This window comes from Schistocerca gregaria, chromosome 2, assembly GCF_023897955.1.
Source record: "Schistocerca gregaria isolate iqSchGreg1 chromosome 2, iqSchGreg1.2, whole genome shotgun sequence".
Lineage (NCBI taxonomy): Eukaryota > Metazoa > Arthropoda > Insecta > Orthoptera > Acrididae > Schistocerca > Schistocerca gregaria.
The window spans coordinates 846,717,724-846,737,003 of NC_064921.1; the positions used below are offsets into that span (position 1 = coordinate 846,717,724).

Genomic DNA, 19,280 nt, shown 5'->3' on the forward strand with positions numbered 1-19,280 from the left:
CATAACAGTTCATTCATAGTATACAAGAAAAATAGAAAGTAGCTGACATATTGCTCGTTTCTACTTAATACAACTTTATCTGCTAGTAGCTGTTGAAAACGGACAAATGAACACGAAAAACAGAGTTTATTCAGCCACAGTTTTCACCCTTTAGCACTGACTGTTCGGAATACCCACATGTATAATTCCACGATTACAACATAATTTTCCAGCAGAGTTTCAAAAATTAGAATCAACAGAAGAATACTGATGACTTTCTTGCAGTTTACAACCACTTAACACTTTCCCAGAATAGCAGCTAACGATGGACAGATTAAGGTTGACGAAGGAGATAGAGAAGATCCAAAGAAGAGCGGCTCGTTTCGTCACAGGGTTATTTGGTAAGCGTGATAGCGTTTCGGAGATGTTTAGCAAAATCAAGTGGCAGACTCTGCAAGAGAGGCGCTCTGCGTCGCGGTGTAGCTTGCTGTCAAGGTTTCGAGAGGGCGCGTATCTGGACGAGGTACCGAATATATTGCTTCCCCCTACTTATACCTCCCGTGGAGATCACGAATGTAAAATTAGAGAGATTCGAGCGCGCACGGAGGCTTTCCGACAGTCGTTCTTCCCGCGAACCGTACGCGACTGGAACAGGAAAGGGAGGTAATGACATTGGCACGTAAAGCGCCCTCCGCCACACACCGTTAGGTGGCTTACGGAGTATAAATGTCGATGTAGATGAAGTTTCTTATATTTCCCTATTTAATTTAGCATTTTGATTCTATGTATCCTGAAGCTGAGTGGCTCAACATTTTTCAGTCTACATTTCTACGTTTATTACAGGAACCAATGAGAATAGAAAAAAATCGCAAATCCTTTATTTCTGAAACCGTTTATTTTGAGCGGTTTTCACACTCAGGGTAAATTAGCGTGGAGAAAAACCGATTTCACAGGAAATCGGTTGTTTCAGCCAACTACTGTACAGTGGCTTGAGGAGTGTACATGATTTATCGTCTTCGTACGCGTAATCAATCTATTACGCAGAGCAAAGAAGTGGAGTTGATTCACAGTTGGACCAGGGCCACAGTGTCCGTTCATTGTGCAGCGGTAGCAGCGGTCGTATTTTGGGCGTAACGGGGACCGGTCTGGAGCCGGTGGGGCGGGTGTACGCCCCCCGCGCGGTCCGCCGCCGCCGCCGCCGCTGCCTCCAAGGTCGCAGCCGCCGCCGCCAGCGTATAAAGCCGGTGGCGCTGCTTCCCTCGTCACTCTGCAGACCGCTGCCGCCGCTGTCCGCTGTCCGTCGTCCGCAATGAAGCTCCTGGTAAGTCGCTGCGCTCTGTGACGCCTCTGCTTCGATACTCTGACGGAACACGCGTAAACGGCTGCTGCTGCGCCACTGCACGAGGGTTGCAACTTCAGTGCGGTGAAACCTCATTAATTCACAGTAATCGCAGCTAGACCCGGTCCGAATTATAGAAATTCACATTAAAAACGGCTAAAGTGGTCACCCGCTGACCATTTACCCAGTTTCACGTCGGCTGGCTTCTGGCTGCCTTAGGTAACAAGTATTCAGCTGTCAGTATTTCATATAATAATTGGCCTAATCAGAATGCTGTCATAATCTATTCGCTAAGAGTGGTAATCTTACGTTAAAGGTTAAACACAGTAGGCCTAGCATTACAATTAGAAAATGTCTATATGTATTGAGGCAGAGTAACTTAGCCTGAAAATCCAGTTTTTGAATATGAGCGTATTTAGCGAATTCCAACAACCTTTTCTCGCTGATACCCCCCCCCCCCCCCCCCAAAAAAAAGGGGGAAAAAGTTTATCGCTTACTGCATATTCGCTGTTCATGAGTAACGTCATATAATAGCACATTAACTCATTTATTAAATAATCCAACGTTTGAGCCGGCCGCTGTGACCGAGAGATTCTAGGCGCTTCAATCTGGAACCGCGGGAACGCTACGGTCGCAGGTTCGAATTATGCTTCGGGCATGGGTGTGTGTGATGTCCTTCAGTTAGTTAGGTTTAAGTAGTTCTAAGTCTAGAGGACTGATGACCTCAGATGTTAAGTCCCATAGTGCTCAGAGCCATTTTGAACCAACGTTTGAAGCTGTTTTACACATGGGTTCAAAAATGGCTCTAAGAACTATGGGACTTTACTTCTGAGGTCATCAGTCCCCTAGAACTTAGAACTACTTAAACCTAACCAACCTAAGGACATCACACACATACATGCCCGAAGCATAATTCGAACCTGCGACCGTAGCGGTCCCGCGGTTCCAGATTGAAGCGCCTACAACCGCACAGCCACAGCGGCTGGCTTATACATGGCAATTCGATTCTTAAAAAACTTGGAGGTGAAGCGGTTACTGGTATTTTGTAAAATAATTGTCTCCATTTTTAGTAAGGGACGTTACATGTAATGCATGTAGAGCTTAAATAAGAACTAGATGAGGTGCCTTCTCTATTGGCCTGTGTACTGCCACTTTCAAGTCCGTAGTAGGGCTGTGCCAAAGACAGATTTAAGTCTTCTTGCACGGGCTTTAATTCTTTATGGAATGGCTCACCTCTCGCAACGTCTGCAATTAAACCTTCCTCGCAGCTTTTTCTGTTAGAGGTATTGTGCCGATTACAGAAACTGAACAACCGTCCAGTTCTATCCTTGAAACCTCTTTGTCCTATTCCAAGTACAACACACTCCCTGTTGCAATGTTTGTTGATTAATAACGCGTCTCGCGCTCTTGGTGCACCATCAGACAAACCTAAAAAGACAGTGGAGGCCGCATTAGTCAGAATTAGAAGCCGTGGTGGCAGTCAACTTAGACAACACTAAAACCGTGAAAAACCCGGTCGCAGCAGAAACAAAATACTCGAAGTGAAGATAAAAATTCAATCACCAGTAGCAAACGGTATCTACACAGCCCTTCATCCAGTTTCCACAGGTGCTCACGACAGAACAACAACAACAGCTAATCAGCTTCTTCATTTCTGAGTCACTTGTTCCCAAGGGCCGGCGATAAGGAGCTATGCGAGTTAATGTTCCCTTTCGTGGCCCGTATCGTCACTAGACGATTTCCCCATTCGCCTCTAGTCCAGCAATATATTTCATTGCAGTGACACGTCCCCGTAATTCCAGCAGGCGCTATTTAATAAGGTTTCGGCTCAAAGCCGTACGTATTAACCAAGTTTCGCAGTTCATTCATCTAAGTTATATCCACCTTTGTGTTGGAGAAGGTAGTGCCACATTGAAATGAGAATGGGATGAGAGTCAAGTGAAGGTCTTCTCACATACACTTAAGTCTTAAAAGCCATGAGATATAATATCGTGTCGGACATCCTTGTGCGCGGAGTAGCATAACAACTCGACGTGTTATGGAGTCAGCAGGTGGTTGGAAGTCCTATGTAGAAATATTGAGCTATACTGCCTCTATAGCCGTCTACAATTGCGAAGTTGTTAGCAGTGCAGGATTCTGTGCACGAACTGACCTCTCAATTATGTCCCATAAATGTTCTATGAGATTCCTTTAGGGCGATGTGGGTGGCCAAACCATTCATTCGAAATGCCCAGAACATCCTTCAAATCAATCGCGGACGACTGTGGCCCATTGATACGGCACGTTTTCAGCCATATAAAAGTCCAACATTTTTTGGGAACATGACGTCCATGAATGGCTAGAAATGACCTCCAAGAACTCTAACATCCAGAGGACCCAGTCCATTCCATGTAAATACAGGCCACACCATTATTGAGCCACCACCAGCTCGCACACTGCCTTGTCGACAACTTGGGTCGATGGCTTCGTGAGGTCTGCGGTACACTCGAACCCTACCATCAGCTCTTACCAACTGAAATCGGGGTTCATCTGGCCACAACTGAAATAGGGGTTCATCTAGCCAGGTCACGGTCTTCCAGTCCTCTAGGGGCAACCGATACGCTCACGAGTCCAAGAGAACCGCTGCAGTCGATGTCCTGGTGTTAGCAAAGACACACGCGTCGGTCTTCTGCTGCCATATCCCATTGACGCCGGATTTTGTGGCACTGTGCTAACGGATACATTCGCCGTATGTCCCACATCGATTTCTGCTGTTGCTTCACGCAGTGTTTCTTGTCTGTTAGTACTGACAACTCTACGCAAACGCTGCTGCCTCTGATTGTTAAGTAACGGCCGTCGGCCTCTGGGCTGTAGGTGGTGAGTGGTAATCCCCTGAAATTTGGTGTTCTCGGCACGCTCTTTGCACTGTGTATCTCGGAACACTGAACTCCCTAACGACTTCCAAAATGGAAAGTTCCATGCCTCTAGCTCTAATTATCATTATGCGTTCAAAGTCTGTTAATTCCCGTCCTGTGGCCTTGATCACGCCTTAAACTTCTTCACATGAATCATCTGAGTGCAAATGACAGGCCCGCCAATGCACTGCCCTTTTACATGTTCTGTACATGATCGTATCGCCATCTATATATGTGCGTATCACCTCAGTGCATTTCACCTCGGTTCTGAGAATTAGTACGTTCCGAGCTGCGGAGTGTTACTACCTTAGGAGCTATTTCCAACCATACCGCAGGATATTTCGCTTTCGTCTGTCTGTAGTCAGCTCTCCTTAATAATCCCCAAGACGGAAACTAACTCTAAATTTTTTTCAGGCATCTAAAAGTATTAGCACTCTTGAGGATCGGCAGTAGTCGTCAGAAAAACTTAATTTGTGGCTCCTGAAGATCTCTGGATCCTTACGAATAAGGTATTCCAGCGAATTCCCGTATCCCGCCGTATTAACGGCATCGATCTCACGAAAGAATTTTAGAATGGCACCTGACGCAAAACTACTGTAATCAGTAGTTTCTAATATTGTACTTTTACTACAAGTTGTAGTCATGCAACATCAGTTGCATTCATTTGGAACGCTTATTTACTCCACGTGATGTCGACTTCAGCTAAGTAACTAATTTTGATATACAGCCTCACAAGTGATTGGTGTTTTAGCTGTATTTTGTGTTAACTTCAGTCTCTCGTTTTCAAAGTTTTATTCTGCATCTACGTCTACATACAGCGTGATTCCGTGGTGACGTTACAGACTTTATGGGATGGTGGAAAAGTGCAAAGTATAATTTGAGGTAAAGGCGATGTCGTGGTGTTAGCAAAGGCACTCGCGTCGGTCTTCAGCTGTCATATCCCATTAACGCCAGATTTTGCAGCACTGTGCTAATGGATACATTCGTCGTATGTCCCACATCGATTTCTGCGGTTATTTCATGCATTGCAGAGCTTCTGTAAAGTTTGGAAGGTAGGAGACGAGGTACTGGCAGAAATAGAGTTGTGAGGACGGGGCGTGAGTCGTGCTTGGGTAGCTCAGTTGGTAGAGTACTTGCCCGCGAAAGGCAAAGGTCCCGTGTTCGAGTCTCAGTCCGGCAAGCAGTTTTAATCTGCCAAGAAGTTTTAAAGGACTCCAGTCCGAAACACAGCGGGTCTAAATTTATGAGCGAACATGCACCGGTACTGTAGTGTAGACCAAAACAAGAAAAAAATATTTAGTAAACATGGACTCTAAAATGCATAAATTAAGAGCAGTGAGAATTTGTTTATCTTTGACACCGTGGAAAAAATCAGTTCTAATGCAAGCTCTTTGCTTTCTATATATTTGTAGGAGATGGTAAGGACCAACAAAAAAGAAAGTCTAGTAAAAGTAGGCTAAAAATGCGTACCTTAGGAGTTACGGGCACTTGTTCAGTAGAAGAGAAATGTTTCATAGTATCGAAGATGAAGAAGTGCTCATAGCTCTTAAGATATGCGCTTGTATCCCATATTTACAAGAGTTTTTCTTGTTTTGGTCTATAATACCATCTCTGAAAGTTGCCTACCCAGCAATCTTAAAAATGGTTCAAATGGCTCTGAGCACTGTGGGATTTAACATCTGAGGTCATCAGTCCTCTAGAACTTCGAACTGCTTAAACCTAACTAACCTAAGGACACCACACACATCCACGTCCGAGGCAGGATTCGAACCTGCGACCGTAGCGGTCGCGCCGTTCCAGACTGAAGCGCCTAGAACAGCTCGGCTACAACGGCCGGCCCCGACAATCTTAGCAACAACAGTATAGGTACATGTATTCCAGTGTCAGAGGTATCAGAACGATTTTCGCTTATAACTTTCGACTCGGACGTATATCCTTACCTAAAACTGATACATTTTCCATTCTCCGTCACCCCTTAAAGTTTGTATCATTTTTCCTTTACAGTCTTCGCAACGCACTGTATACTGCGTGGAACGCTACATCGTACCCATATCAACAATTTTCTTTCATATTCCATTGGCTTATTGAGCGAGGGAAAAAACGACTGCCTGTGTGCGTCTGTTCGCACTGTTTTCTCTCTTATCTTATTCTCGTAATCTCTATGCGAGATTTACGTTGGCGACAGCGTAATGGTCTGGCAGTCTACTTCAAATACAAGTTCTTTGACTTAACCCAAAAGGTTTTCGCGAGAACTACCTTGTCTTTCTTCCAAGCATCCCTCTTGTACGTTCCCCGAGCATTTGTGTTGCACTTCCGTATGGGGTATACGGACGCGTTACGATCCGAGTAGTGCGTCTCTGAATTTGTTCTGTCATGCCTACTTGATAAAGGCTGAAACGGTATATAATTGGTCGCTCTAAAATCCTCTATGTGATTTATAACCCTTCGAACAATCTGACTCACCGACATCGTCAGTTACAATCACAGTTGTAAGAGATTATCGGGATTGGGCCGTAGGATTGGAGCGAGGAATAGTGAAAGGTGTTGCTTGGTCGGATGAATCACATTTCTTATTCACGATGTCGATGATCCACTCCAGATATGCCGTCATCCAGGTCAACGGCTACTCCAAACTTGCTTTGAGCCACGGACGTAGGATGACGGGTGCATATTATACTATGGTAAATATTAGCCTCAGCTTCCCTGGGACCTCTGGTAGTAATAGAGGGCATCTTGACAGCTGAGCATTACGGGAACATTACTGCTGACCACCTGCATCCCTTCACGCTTTATGTCTTCCCCAAAGGCGATGGCACATTTCAGCAGGATCACTGCCCCTGTCAAAAGGTCGGAATCTTAGTAGTTTAGGAGTGTGGCAGCGAACTAACAACTTTGATGTCTTGGCCTCCAAATCCGCCTCATCTGAACGCGTTGGAACACATCTGGTGTGCTATCAGACGTTTAGTAACACGTTATCATTATATAGTAGGTATTATCTGTAATTTAAATGGCATTGTTCGGCTTTACCCCTAATGATCCAGCTAACAACTAAGTCCTGTTTGACCGACAAAATTAATTGCATTTGGTTAAGTTCATATCTGCAAAGTATTACAGTTTAAAAGCTTTTCCTCCAAAGAAAGAGGTTTGATGGAGAGCGGTAAGGGTGGGGGAGGGGTCGGGGGTATGAAGTATCAAAGGGTTCTGTTCGCCGTACGTTACTCTTGTAGATATATATCAATTTGTAGGAAGTATCACGTTCCAGGTCTTGCGCAGAAACTGGATGCTGCTATCTTTGCTGTGGTATTGATCTCGAGTGTTTCTGACACGGAAACGCGAAGCCTTGTTTACTTTGCTTACTTTTTTACTGTATCATCTCGTATGGTGTTTTATTTTGGGGCAACAGTGTGCACTCACAAGAGACATTCTTAGCTCAGAAAAGGGGAGTCACACTGACCTGCGATGTCGGTTTGCGAGCTTCGTGAAGGCCATTATTCAAGTGTCTCTGTATTCTGGCCCTGTAGAGATATCCCATCACGGGATTTGTTGTTAACGATACTAGCCCATTCAGAAGAAACTTCAGCATTAATTCAGTAAACAGTACACGGATAATTAATATCAACTGGGATACTATTTCCTTAACGATTGTACAGAAAGGTCTGCATTGCTCAGCAGGTTTCATTTTCGGTACGCCTGCAGCAGAACTGGAGAAAGTGACAAAACCCAAGTTGATAGATTTCCTAGTGGCACTACTCCTATTCTGTAGAAGAATTCCTCGCAGTACTCGAGAACATTTTTCTATAATATGTTAGTTATTCATATGTTCCTCCTATCTATTTATTTTCTGTTATTTCGTTTATAAATTTTCGAACCAGCGTTCTGTTGACTATAAAACGACTCGTTCCACGACCGTGTAGTTGTAGCTCGCTAGGTCCCATGGAACCTGATAAGTAAATAAATTAACAGCTCAATAGTTGTTGAGCAGAATACATCCATACATACTATACAATTTGTGTGTGTGTGTGTGTGTGTGTGTGTGTGTGTGTGTGTGTGTGTTCAGGAGAGATGCCCTTATACATAATTACACACATGAGAAAATGGCGCATAATGTATGACGTTTAAATTTATTTCTTCTGTGCTGCCAAATCCAATGGCAATAAATTTCGCAGATAGCACCCTCATTTTCCGATAAATGCACCTACTAAATTGTATCGGGGTATCACATATAGTTCTTGAGATACGAGATGCGTGAGAGACTGCCGCAGTGTGCATGATGTTTAAATTTGTCACTTCTTTGCTACTAATTCTGTTCGAAACACTTTTTGCAGACAGTACCTACATATGCCGCTAAATTATATCATTGTATGAGAGACAGATCTGGAGATATGACATCATAAGCACTGAGGCGCGTGAAAAAATGCCGTATCAAGCATGAAAGTTTAATACGTTTATTCTATACTACTAAGACTTTCCTACAGTTGAGTCAATTTAAGGAAACCGCTGACACCTGGCAAACACTTTTGATAGCTTTCAACTGCGAGGCGCAAACGGCTCTGGGCGAAAACTATAGCCATCAAAAGAGCTGTCTAGAGGCTTTGATCTAGAGAAGTTTTGCAAGATCGCGTTGTGCACACGTGAAGCAGCTGCGCCCAGCGTACAGAACCTATACGTTTGTCAGCTAGTACACATTAAATTATAGATTTTAATAATAATCTGTAAAAAGTACCCACACACTTACCACTGGACATTTATATGAGGTGTATCCAGCCTTTGCCTTTCTGACCGACTGGACTCTGCTGGGTACCCAGTGAGGTTCCTGGATGTCTATGGGTGTTTGGCAGTACATTCTTTCTCAAGAGTTGAGACCAGTGAAGGTAGTCATGTCGGAATCTGGGGTCTGCAGCAAAGTTCACTTTGTAAATCATCCCAAAGGTGTTCCATTAAATTCAGAATTCTGGGCAGACCAGTCAAGAACATCATATACAACTGTTCGCTCGACGAAAGATCCGTACCCAAAGACTGGAAAGTTGAACAGGTCACACGAATATTCAAGAAACGTAGGAGTAATCCACTAAATTACAGGCCCATATCGTTAACGTTGATATGCAGCAGATTTTGGAACATATATTTTGTTCAAACGTAACGAATTACTTGGAAGAAAACGGTCTATTGACACACAGTCAACATGGGTTTAGAAAACATCGTTCTTGTGAAATACAACTAGTTCTTTATTCACATGAACTGCTGAGTGTTATTGACAAGGGATTTCAGATCGATTCCGTATTTCTGGATATCCGGAAGGCTTTTGACACTGTACCACACAAGCCGCTTGTAGCGAAATTGCTTGCTTATGGAATATCGTTTCAGTTATGTGACTGGATCTGTGATTTCCTGTCAGAGAGTTCACAGTTCGTAGTAACTGACGGAAAGTCATCGAGTAAAACATAAGTGATTTCTGGCGTTCCCCAAGGTAGTGTTATAGGCCCATTGCTGTTTCATATCTATATAAACGATTTGAGAGACAATCTTAGCAGCCGTCTTCGGTGTTTGCAGATGACGCTTCCATTTATCGACTAATAAAGTCATCAGAAGGTCAAAACAAACTGCAAAACCATTTAGAAGAAATATCTAAATGGTGCGAAAAGTGGCAGTTGACGCTAAATAACGAAAAGTGTTAGGTCATCCACATGAGTTCTAAAAAGAACGCGTTAAACTTCGGTTACACGATAAATCAGTCTAATCTAAAAGCCGTAAATTCAACGAAATACCTAGGAATTACATTACGAACAATTTAAATTGGAAGGAACACATAAATAATGTTGTGGGGACGGATAACCACAGACTGCGTTTCATTGGTAGGACACTTAGAAAATGTAATAGACCTACTAAGGAGACTGCCTACACTACGCTTGTTCGTCCTCTTTTAGAATACTGTTGAGCGCTGTGGGATCCTTACCAAATAGGTCTGACTGAGTACATCGAAAAAGTTCAAAGAAGGGCAGCACGTTTTGTATTATAGCGTAATATGGGAGAGTGTCACAGAAATGATACAGGTTTAGGGCTGGACATCGTTAAAAGAATGGCGTTTTTCGTTTCGACGGAATGTTCTCAGAAATTCCAGTCCCCAGCTTTCTCCTCCGAATGCGAAAATATTTTGTTGACACCGACTTACATAGGGAGGAATGATCACAAAGATAAAATAGAGAAATCAGAGCTCTTAGCGAAAGATGCAGGTGTTCAATCTTTCCCCGCGCTATACGAGATTGGAATAACAGAGAATTGTGAAGGTTGTTCGATGAACCCTCTGCCAGGCACTTAAATGTGATTTGCAGAGTATCCATGGAGATGTAGATCCTGTGAGAGAGACAGTTCAATCCTCAGGTCGTCATTTAAAATACACTCACTTAAAATATGTCGTATTAAAAACTGTGTCCCGCATCTCTGACATGATGGGGGCTCCTCCTGACGTAAGAGAAAGCCATGTGTCAGTGGGCGATGTCCCGCTCTAAGCCGCGTAAGGGCTACTTCTTCAGACCGTAGTGGGCGGATGGGGGTAAAATACGTTCTCACTGAAGTTTGTATCAACACATGGCCTTCCTGGTCACGAACGAAGTGGCAGCCTGCAGAGGGACTGAACACCGAGCACGACTAAGAAAGCAAGCCTCCTTGCCAGCCGCATCAGAGTGTTCGTTTCCCTGAATCCATATGGGCTCTGGAACCCAGAGGATTTGTCTTGCCTTTTCCAGAGAAAGAGAGCTTCCTGCACTTGTTGCGTCATCCGATCTGCTGGATACATCTGTCCAGTAGGAAGAAGGGCACTTTGAGAATCTGAACAGATGAGGAATTTCTTGTCACAGCGCATTGTCATCTGCTCCACTGCCCCCAGGGCAGCAAACAATTCCGTGTAACAAACTTAAAACTATCCTGAGGACAATGTCGGGGAACATGACAGAACAAAGTCCTTCCACTGATTTCGTGCGATTTTTTTACATACAGTCACTTCATCAACTGTCGACATGGGCAGCTTTACAAGGGTTCAAATATTCCTGATGGGTTTGTTACTCAGGTGACATCTAGTGGTTGATACTCGAAGTTACTGAGCTCTCCTGACCGACCCATTCTGCTGTTACTGCTTCTGTAATGACAACACAGTACCCTCCGCCTCCTTTTATACTGGCTGGTCCGCCTGCCAGTAGTCAGTTCCGCATTACGTAGGAATGTCCGGATACTTTTGATGAGATACTGTGGATGTACCTTGACTTGCTGGATTGCTTAGGCAGCTGCTCACGTGCATGTGGCAGCAACTAAATAAAATAAATAAAAACACGGAGTGTCACGAGTGTGTGTTGTGGGTTGCAGGTGGTGCTGTGCAGTGTGGTGGCCGCTTGCGCCGGCCAGGTGCTGCTGTACCCGGCCCCGCTGCTGCGCTACAACCACTTGGCGCCGCTGGTCGCTCCCATCTCGACGCAGTTCCGCGCTCAGGACGAGCTGGGCCAGTTCACGTTCGCCACAGCCGGTGACAACCAGGTGAGGCACACGTAGCACACAGCTGCCGTTAGGACTTTTTAATAGAGATGGGGCCCCTCCTCGCCCACACCAATGTGGTGACCAAACCAAAAGTTCTATTGTCACTTCCGTAAACATGTTAGTTATCTAGTAAGTGGATCACAGGATGCGGGGCTGTGATGTTATCCGTGCGTCTGGGTAAAACTATACATTAACACGGTCCATCAGGTGATAGATAGTGGACGAAACGCGAGTGAGGGTAGCGATTTGAAGAGCAGAGGAAAAAAAGTGCCATGGCTCGTGCCGTGGGAAAAAAAACCTCTGCGACAGTGGGATGGGTAGTAAGAGCAGTAGTGGCTTACTAGCTCCGATAGTTGATGCAAGGTTGGATTTGTTAGTATAGGTATCATGCATCATTACCGTGACAAGCGATGGCGATATATCCCAGTTGCTGCAGCTGCTACATTCCTGGAACAATCAAGATCGTTATACAGTAGTGGGAGACCGGCCATAGATCATCTCACTGTGTGGGGGATGTGTGGAGCTTGTCTGCATGCAGTGTACAGTACGGCTTCCCTGAGTGGTGACAGTTATTCGGCAGTGTATTCCAACTGGATATCCAGTAATGCTGATATTTTTAAAAGTATCGTGAATGCGATACATCAATATTTAAAAGATTGTCCTAGCCCGTGCTCGATATATCGAAAAAGTTATCAATATATACACGGAAAAAATATCGACGTACTGGCCAAAAACGTTTCGGCTGCACGTTGTAAATATACTGGCAGATTTAGAGCTGTGTATTTAACTATTGACTTGTTACTAGATGTTCTGTACGTCGACAAGCCAGCAGCCTGCTTAAAACCATTAGAGAAAGAATTGAAAGAAAAACGAATCACGTTCAAGTCTGACGATAACCACTTTGTTAACAATGGTAACTTCAGTTAAGTGGCACAAAAAAAAGGTGTCCGATGGGTCCGTCGTTCGGTTTCGTCACATATCGGATTTGCCTGGAACACTTCATGTCGAGTTCCCTCTTTTTTTCATTTCTGCAAACGTCAGTGACCTAGCGGTTGTAGTTTCAAAATTAGGTGGTGAAGTTAAACGTTGAAGTTTCTGTTGCTCGCATTGAGTGCCAATTACACCAGCATTTCCCCTCACACGTCTCCGCCCACCACAAAGACCAATCTTGTCGTTTAGATTTTTGTTAATTATTTTCAGTTACTTCTTTTGAAGAACGCTATGTGAATAAAAAGAACATTAGTGGCGTTAAAAATTTTTTTTGTTATTCTATTGGCACCGCCACACCCCAGTGCAATCGGACTTCTTTTGTGCCACCTATGCTTGTTTCACAAAGTCAAAGAGAGTGACTGGACATGATGAAAGCTCAAGAAATAGTAAGACTCCTTCACACTGTGAAAGTAAAATAACGTTCTACTACAATTTTTCAAAGAACAGTTTCAAATATTTGGCGAAAATGGCTAAAAAAATATAATATGAAATATATGATTCGCCACCCGATATTCCCATTTCAGTATCGAAATGTCGATGGAGTATGAATCGCCGATATATATCGATACCTTTAATCGATATTTCATTAAAAGCCCTTATTCCAGTATCTGTCTCCTACAGTTTTTACCCTCTACAGCTTAGTTTTAGAGGAGAGTAACATGTTGGCCACCAATGAGTTGCTAAATAGAGCACTGCCCTAAATTTAACATTAATGAACGTATTACACAGTAATTTGCTTCCTACCCATGCAACTGCAATAGAAACTATACTTTATGTTTATCAGGCTACCGGTTTTTAAACAGCAGTTCGTCTGTAGGGTAGAAGGAGTCGTCCGGAATAAATGATATTCGATTAGACCTAAAACTAGCTTCACTGCGTATCAAACATTTTATGTTATTGGAAAAATTTTCGAAAATTTTTGTTGATGCACACTTAAGTCATTTCTGTTCCACTGGCAGCTTTTATAATGAGTAATAAACGTTATTTTTTCTTCTAGTGTAGCAGATGTGTATATTGCTATTCTTCGCACAATGTGATGGATTATTTATAATAGATTTCACAAACGAAACATATATTATAAAGGTACAGTTGAAATGCCTAAGTAATTGAAGAGCTACCTGCATGACGTCCACGGGTGAACACCATATATTCTCCCCCCCCCCCCCCCCCCCCCGCAAAAAAGTATGCCGTAAGACATTAATTATTTAGTGGAAATATGCAGGGGACTTATCCGTTTCTTTACAACACTTAGCAGTCTGTGTCGCACAGTGTGATGCTTCTTCCTGTACAAATTCGTCAGTATGAACACGTCAAAATTTGGAACACTGTAGCCTGTTAGCTGACTTCTGTTCGTATGTTCCATCAGTTCTTGCTACGATTGTATTTGTTGTACAGAACGAAATAAAGTGTGTTTTCTCCAAATTAAAGAGAATCCATTTTTAGAGATCCAAATACTAATACACTGATAAACATTATTAACAATTTACTCTGTTGCTTTCTATCTAAAGGGATTAATTGTAAAACTAGTATCATCTGCAGCTCGTGGTCTTGCGGTAGCGTTATCGCTTCCTGCGCACGGGGTCCCGGATTCGATTCCCGGCGTGGTCAGGGATTTTCTCTACCTCTTGATGACTAGGTGTTGTGTGTTTAACATCATCATTTCATCCCCATCGACGCGCAAGTCGCCGAAGTGGCGTCAAATCGAAAGACTTGCACCAGGCGAGCGGTCTACCCTACGGGAGGCCCTCGTCACACGCCATTAATTAATTAATCTGCAAAATGTACTAATTCTGCTTCATGACTGTTGAGCGGACGCTCATTCACGTACGTAAGGAACAGGAGTGAGCCCAGAATCGACCCCTGTGCAGCTCCTTTCGTGATTTCTGCCCAGACACCAAAAGTTTCTCTCCTTCCAATATTGTTTGAATCTATTCAGCACCTCTTTCTCCAGTCTGTTTATGAAATATGACAAACCAGTTGTTTGTAAAGCCATCAATCCCATAAACCTTTTTCTAGGAGAGTAACATGATGTACACAAACAGACATCTTGCACAGGTCAGAGACAAATACTAGTGGTCCATATTTTATATTAGGTCTACAACTTTGCTTCCGCCGTTTTGCAATAGACGGCAGCAGCGGCAAGTGGGGTTCAGGTGGTTTGTCATAAGTGTAATACAATAAGCTTAGGCATCTGTAAACATAATGTCATAAAAATATTATTCGAGTCATAAAAATATTTGTCGATTTGTCACTCTCGATTAAGTACGTCAACTTATGTACTCAGTTTTAATTTTCTGCTTTAACGTGAAGAAATCTGCGGCTGTGGCTCTTAAAATGCTGGGTTATACTAATGGTGAGGGAACTGTTAGTGGAAGAACGTGCAGAGAATGTTTTCAACGCGTTAAGAACGGTGATTTTGATGTCGAAGACCGGCATGGCGGTGGAAGACAGAACGTTTTCGCAGCTACTAAAGCAGACGAAGACAGTCACAGGACATCATTGTCGAAAGCAGTTGATGCGTTCGAGCCCACCACTGAAACACAAACGGCCACAATACAGCGATAGACAAGCAAAAGTAATTTCTTAGCATGTAAGTGCTCGGCCCCATGTCGCAACACGATTCAGAATATACATGGAAACGTTGAAATGAGAAGTCATACCCCTCCCACCGTATTCTCCATACGTTGCTCTCTGACTACCACCTTTTTCGATCAGTGGCATGCAGTCTGGCAGGCCAGCACTTCCGATCATATGAACAAGTGCGAAATTGGATCGCTTCATGGACCCCCACAAAAGATGCCCAGTTCTTCCGCCACGGGATTCGTATGCTCAGCGAAACATGGGAGAATGTAGTGGCCAGCGATAGGCAATACTATGAATCATAATTTTTTTTGTAAGTTCTCACAATAAAGCCCCGAACTTCGAGAAAAAACGCCGGAAAAAACAAAGTTGTAGACCTAGTAATTTAAAGCTTCTAATATTTTTTGAGTGTATCTATAAAGACTGTTCTCAGTCAAGCAGTCCTTTTGGCCTCAAAACTGTGATGTGGCAAGTGGACTGATAAAATTACGAACAACTTCAGTTGGAAGGACCACATAGATAATATTGTCGGGAAGGCGAGCCAAAGGTTGCGTTTCATTGGCAGGACACTTAGAAGATGCAACAAGTCCACTAAAGAGACAGCTTACACTACACTCGTTCGTCCTCTGTTAGAATATTGCTGCGCGGTGTGGGATCCTTACCAAGTGGGATTGACGGAGGACATCGAAAGGGTGCAAAAAAGGGCAGCTCGTTTTGTATTATCACGTTATAGGGGAGAGAGTGTGGCAGATATGATACACGAGTTGGGATGGAAGTCATTACAGCATAGACGTTTTTCGTCGCGGCGAGACCTTTTTACGAAATTTCAGTCACCAACTTTCTCTTCCGAATGCGAAAATATTTTGTTGAGCCCAACCTACATAGGTAGGAATGATCATCAAAATAAAATAAGAGAAATCAGAGCTCGAACAGAAAGGTTTAGGTGTTCGTTTTTCCCGCTCGCTGTTCGGGAGTGGAATAGTAGAGAGATAGTATGATTGTGGTTCGATGAACCCTCTGCCAAGCACTTAAATGTGAATTGCAGAGTAGTCATGTAGATGTAGATGTAGATAGTTGTGTTTCCATTCTCAAAGTGTTCATGAAGATGTATTGTAGAACTCCACAAAGTCAGTAAACACGCTGTTTTTGGAGCTTGTGGTACTGCCAACCGCCTCGGTGAGACCAGTCAGAGGCGGCCAGAGACTGACGGACACCGTCGTTTGTTCGCTTCCAGGGCCGCGTGGAGAGCAAGTCGCTGGACGGCGCGGTGCGCGGCGCCTACAGCTATGTCGACCCCACCGGCAAACTGGTGAACGTGCAGTATGTCGCTGACGACAACGGCTTCCGTGTGGTGGGCGCCAACAACCTGCCCGAGGCGCGGTCCAGCGCCCCGGCGCCCGTCAGCGACACCCCGGAGGTAGGCACCTCACCTCTACTCTCACTACCTCTCTACACTCGCAGTACAAACACCACTCATCTGCGCACCGCTGACTCCTGCTATCGTACCTGGTTCTGAGCTTACAATATGAAAAGACTCCATATCTCAACTCTACTCGCACTCGAAGTAAAACATAAAACAATGTATTTTGTTTTAAAATACGAAGCAATTAAAAAAACAATGGGAATTCATAAATTTCGTGAGTCGCATTAATCAGAATTTGCGATGTTTTCGTTGCGTAGTTCTTACTGTATCACAGCCGTCAAATTATTAATTGAAATTCCTCACATTCAGACATGAGAATGAGCAACCTGTTTTACTTGGTAAAAAAAATTACTATAGCCAAGTTGGCCCAACTTTTCGACAACCGCTTTCGACAGACATTGCTGTCATTTTCTGGACTTCAAAAAGTTGTTACAAGAGGTATTCATTGTGCTTTGGAACCTCATGCCAAGTTGTCATATTAGTGGATAAAACGTAGCACATTATGCAAAGATTATTTCTACAGGTTATTTCTGCTAGTAATCTGAAAGAAATGATGTATAATACAATATAGTATGTTAACTGTTGCAGATTTCTGCTTGTACATTGCTCGCCTTTAGACAAAAAACAGTAGTCATGGATAGTTATTACTGTTTTTTTACTATATCAGCATCTTATTTTACACCTGTTACTGCCTCTATAACAGTTGACTATCTGAATTACAACCCGTGTGACATTGCCGTTTGCTATCTTTTCTTTCATGTTTGTGGTGTATTACGAGAAGCTCAGATGCTTTTGTACCTTAGTTTATTAACAAAGTTAAATCTCAAGGGATGTCAGCTCCTTCACTTGTTGTGAGTGCGGAAAGCACTGTTAATTTGTGACGTATGCGGAAACGTTTTCCTGAAAAGCGTTTGCACAAAGCATTACGTTTTATCCACTAATATGACAACTTAGTATGAGGTTCCAACTCACAATGAACAATTTTTGAAGACCTGAAGATGACAGGCAGCCTGTAAAATCAGTTGTCTAAAATAAATATTTAGATGACCTTTGCTGCAGAAAGTTTTTTACCGTTAACTTATTAAATGAACGTGCTACTTTTCCTCTTAGGCTGAAATTCATTTCTTCTTCCTCTTCGTTTCACAACTAGTTTCGCCATATCCATGGGGTATTTGAAGGTCTTTGCATCAAACGTCCAGGGCTGACACAGAGTGTTGAGAAAGTTACTGTGCCGTTACAATATGTGTTACAAGAGACGTCCACGGGCGGTTACCCAAGTCTGAACTCGTTTAATTTTATTGGTTGTGATATCCTTCTCACGGTCGCAGATACTTCAATTTACCCGCCCGGTTGGCGTGCGGTCTAACGCACAGGTTTCCTGACGGAAAGGCGTGCCGGTCCCCGACACGAATCCGCCCGGCGAATTAGTGTCTAGGTCCGGTGTGCCGGCCAATCTCTGGGTGGTTTTTAAGGCGGTTTTCCATTTGCCTCTGCGAATGCGGGCTGGTTCCCCTTATTCCGCCTCAATTTCACTATGTCACCGATTGCTGCGCAAACACTGTCTCCACGCACGCGTACACCATAATAATTACTCTGCCACGCAAACATTGGGGTTACACTCGTCTGGTGTGACGTTCCCGCGGGTTCCACTGGGAGCCAAACAGCACAGTAACCCTGGGTACGGTGTGGGGCGGCGGTGGGGTGAGTGGACTGCTGTAGCCTGTTAAGGCGTTGTGGACCACTGAGGGCTACGGCGGGGACGAAGCCTCTCCATCGCTTCTAGGTGGCCAGTTCCATACAATACAATACTTCAGTTTTGAAGGCGTGCTTGGGCGAGTGCTGATTTTGACCTGCGGGTTTAAAGTCTGGCGAGATAGAGCGCCATAGGTTTTTTTTTAAGATAACATGTTCCCTAAGGAAACCTCACCATAAAACGTATAGCAATGTTAGCTGTATGCGCAGTAGTACCATCTTCATACAACCATGAAAACTGAAGTTATTCAGCTACAATCACAAAAATTTTACATTCTTAACATCAGGTATCCAACACAAGAACTCACTTATAACTAACAACACATTTGCAGCTGTTTTATACCTAGGAGTCTGATCCCAAGCCTACCTCGTCATTCCAGGAGAGGCTGACGACCCTTATTTAGACTTATTTAACAGTGTAGAAGTCCAGATAACTGTTCCGCCTCCGCCCAGTGAAAGTTTCTGCGTAAATCGGTGGAGCAACACGTCACGTGACCTGTCTCGAGCTTCGCAAAGGTTGCGACGATTTTGGCCGCGTCTGCTTACTGGGACTTCGCGTGGCGCAACGGAACCTCCGAAGACGGATGTAAGCAACATTTGAGTTTGAAGTCAAATCCGGGGCTTAAAAGTACAATATAATAAACACAAACTGTGCGGAGCAATCATTCATCCGACCGCAATACATGTTTCGCATCGGTGATCTAAAAGTGCCCTTCTGAACCAGGAGACACACCGCCACCATGTGCCTCGCTACCTCCGCGAAGGGAGGCGTGTAACTTAGTAGTGATAGTCGTTTTAA

The 19,280-nt window shown here is 43.9% G+C and overlaps 1 protein-coding gene across 1 annotated transcript in view; it reads left to right on the top strand.

Moving 5' to 3' along the window:
* The first annotated feature begins 1,218 nt into the window (after positions 1 to 1,218).
* Positions 1,219 to 19,280, top strand: part of LOC126335202 (uncharacterized) — a 32,331-nt gene continuing 14,269 nt past the window's right edge. The window contains exons 1-3 of the mRNA XM_049998212.1: positions 1,219 to 1,300; positions 11,569 to 11,736; positions 16,541 to 16,723. Of these exons, the coding sequence (XP_049854169.1) occupies positions 1,289 to 1,300; positions 11,569 to 11,736; positions 16,541 to 16,723 (363 nt within the window). The 5' untranslated portion in view covers positions 1,219 to 1,288. The remainder of the gene's footprint in view (positions 1,301 to 11,568; positions 11,737 to 16,540; positions 16,724 to 19,280) is intronic.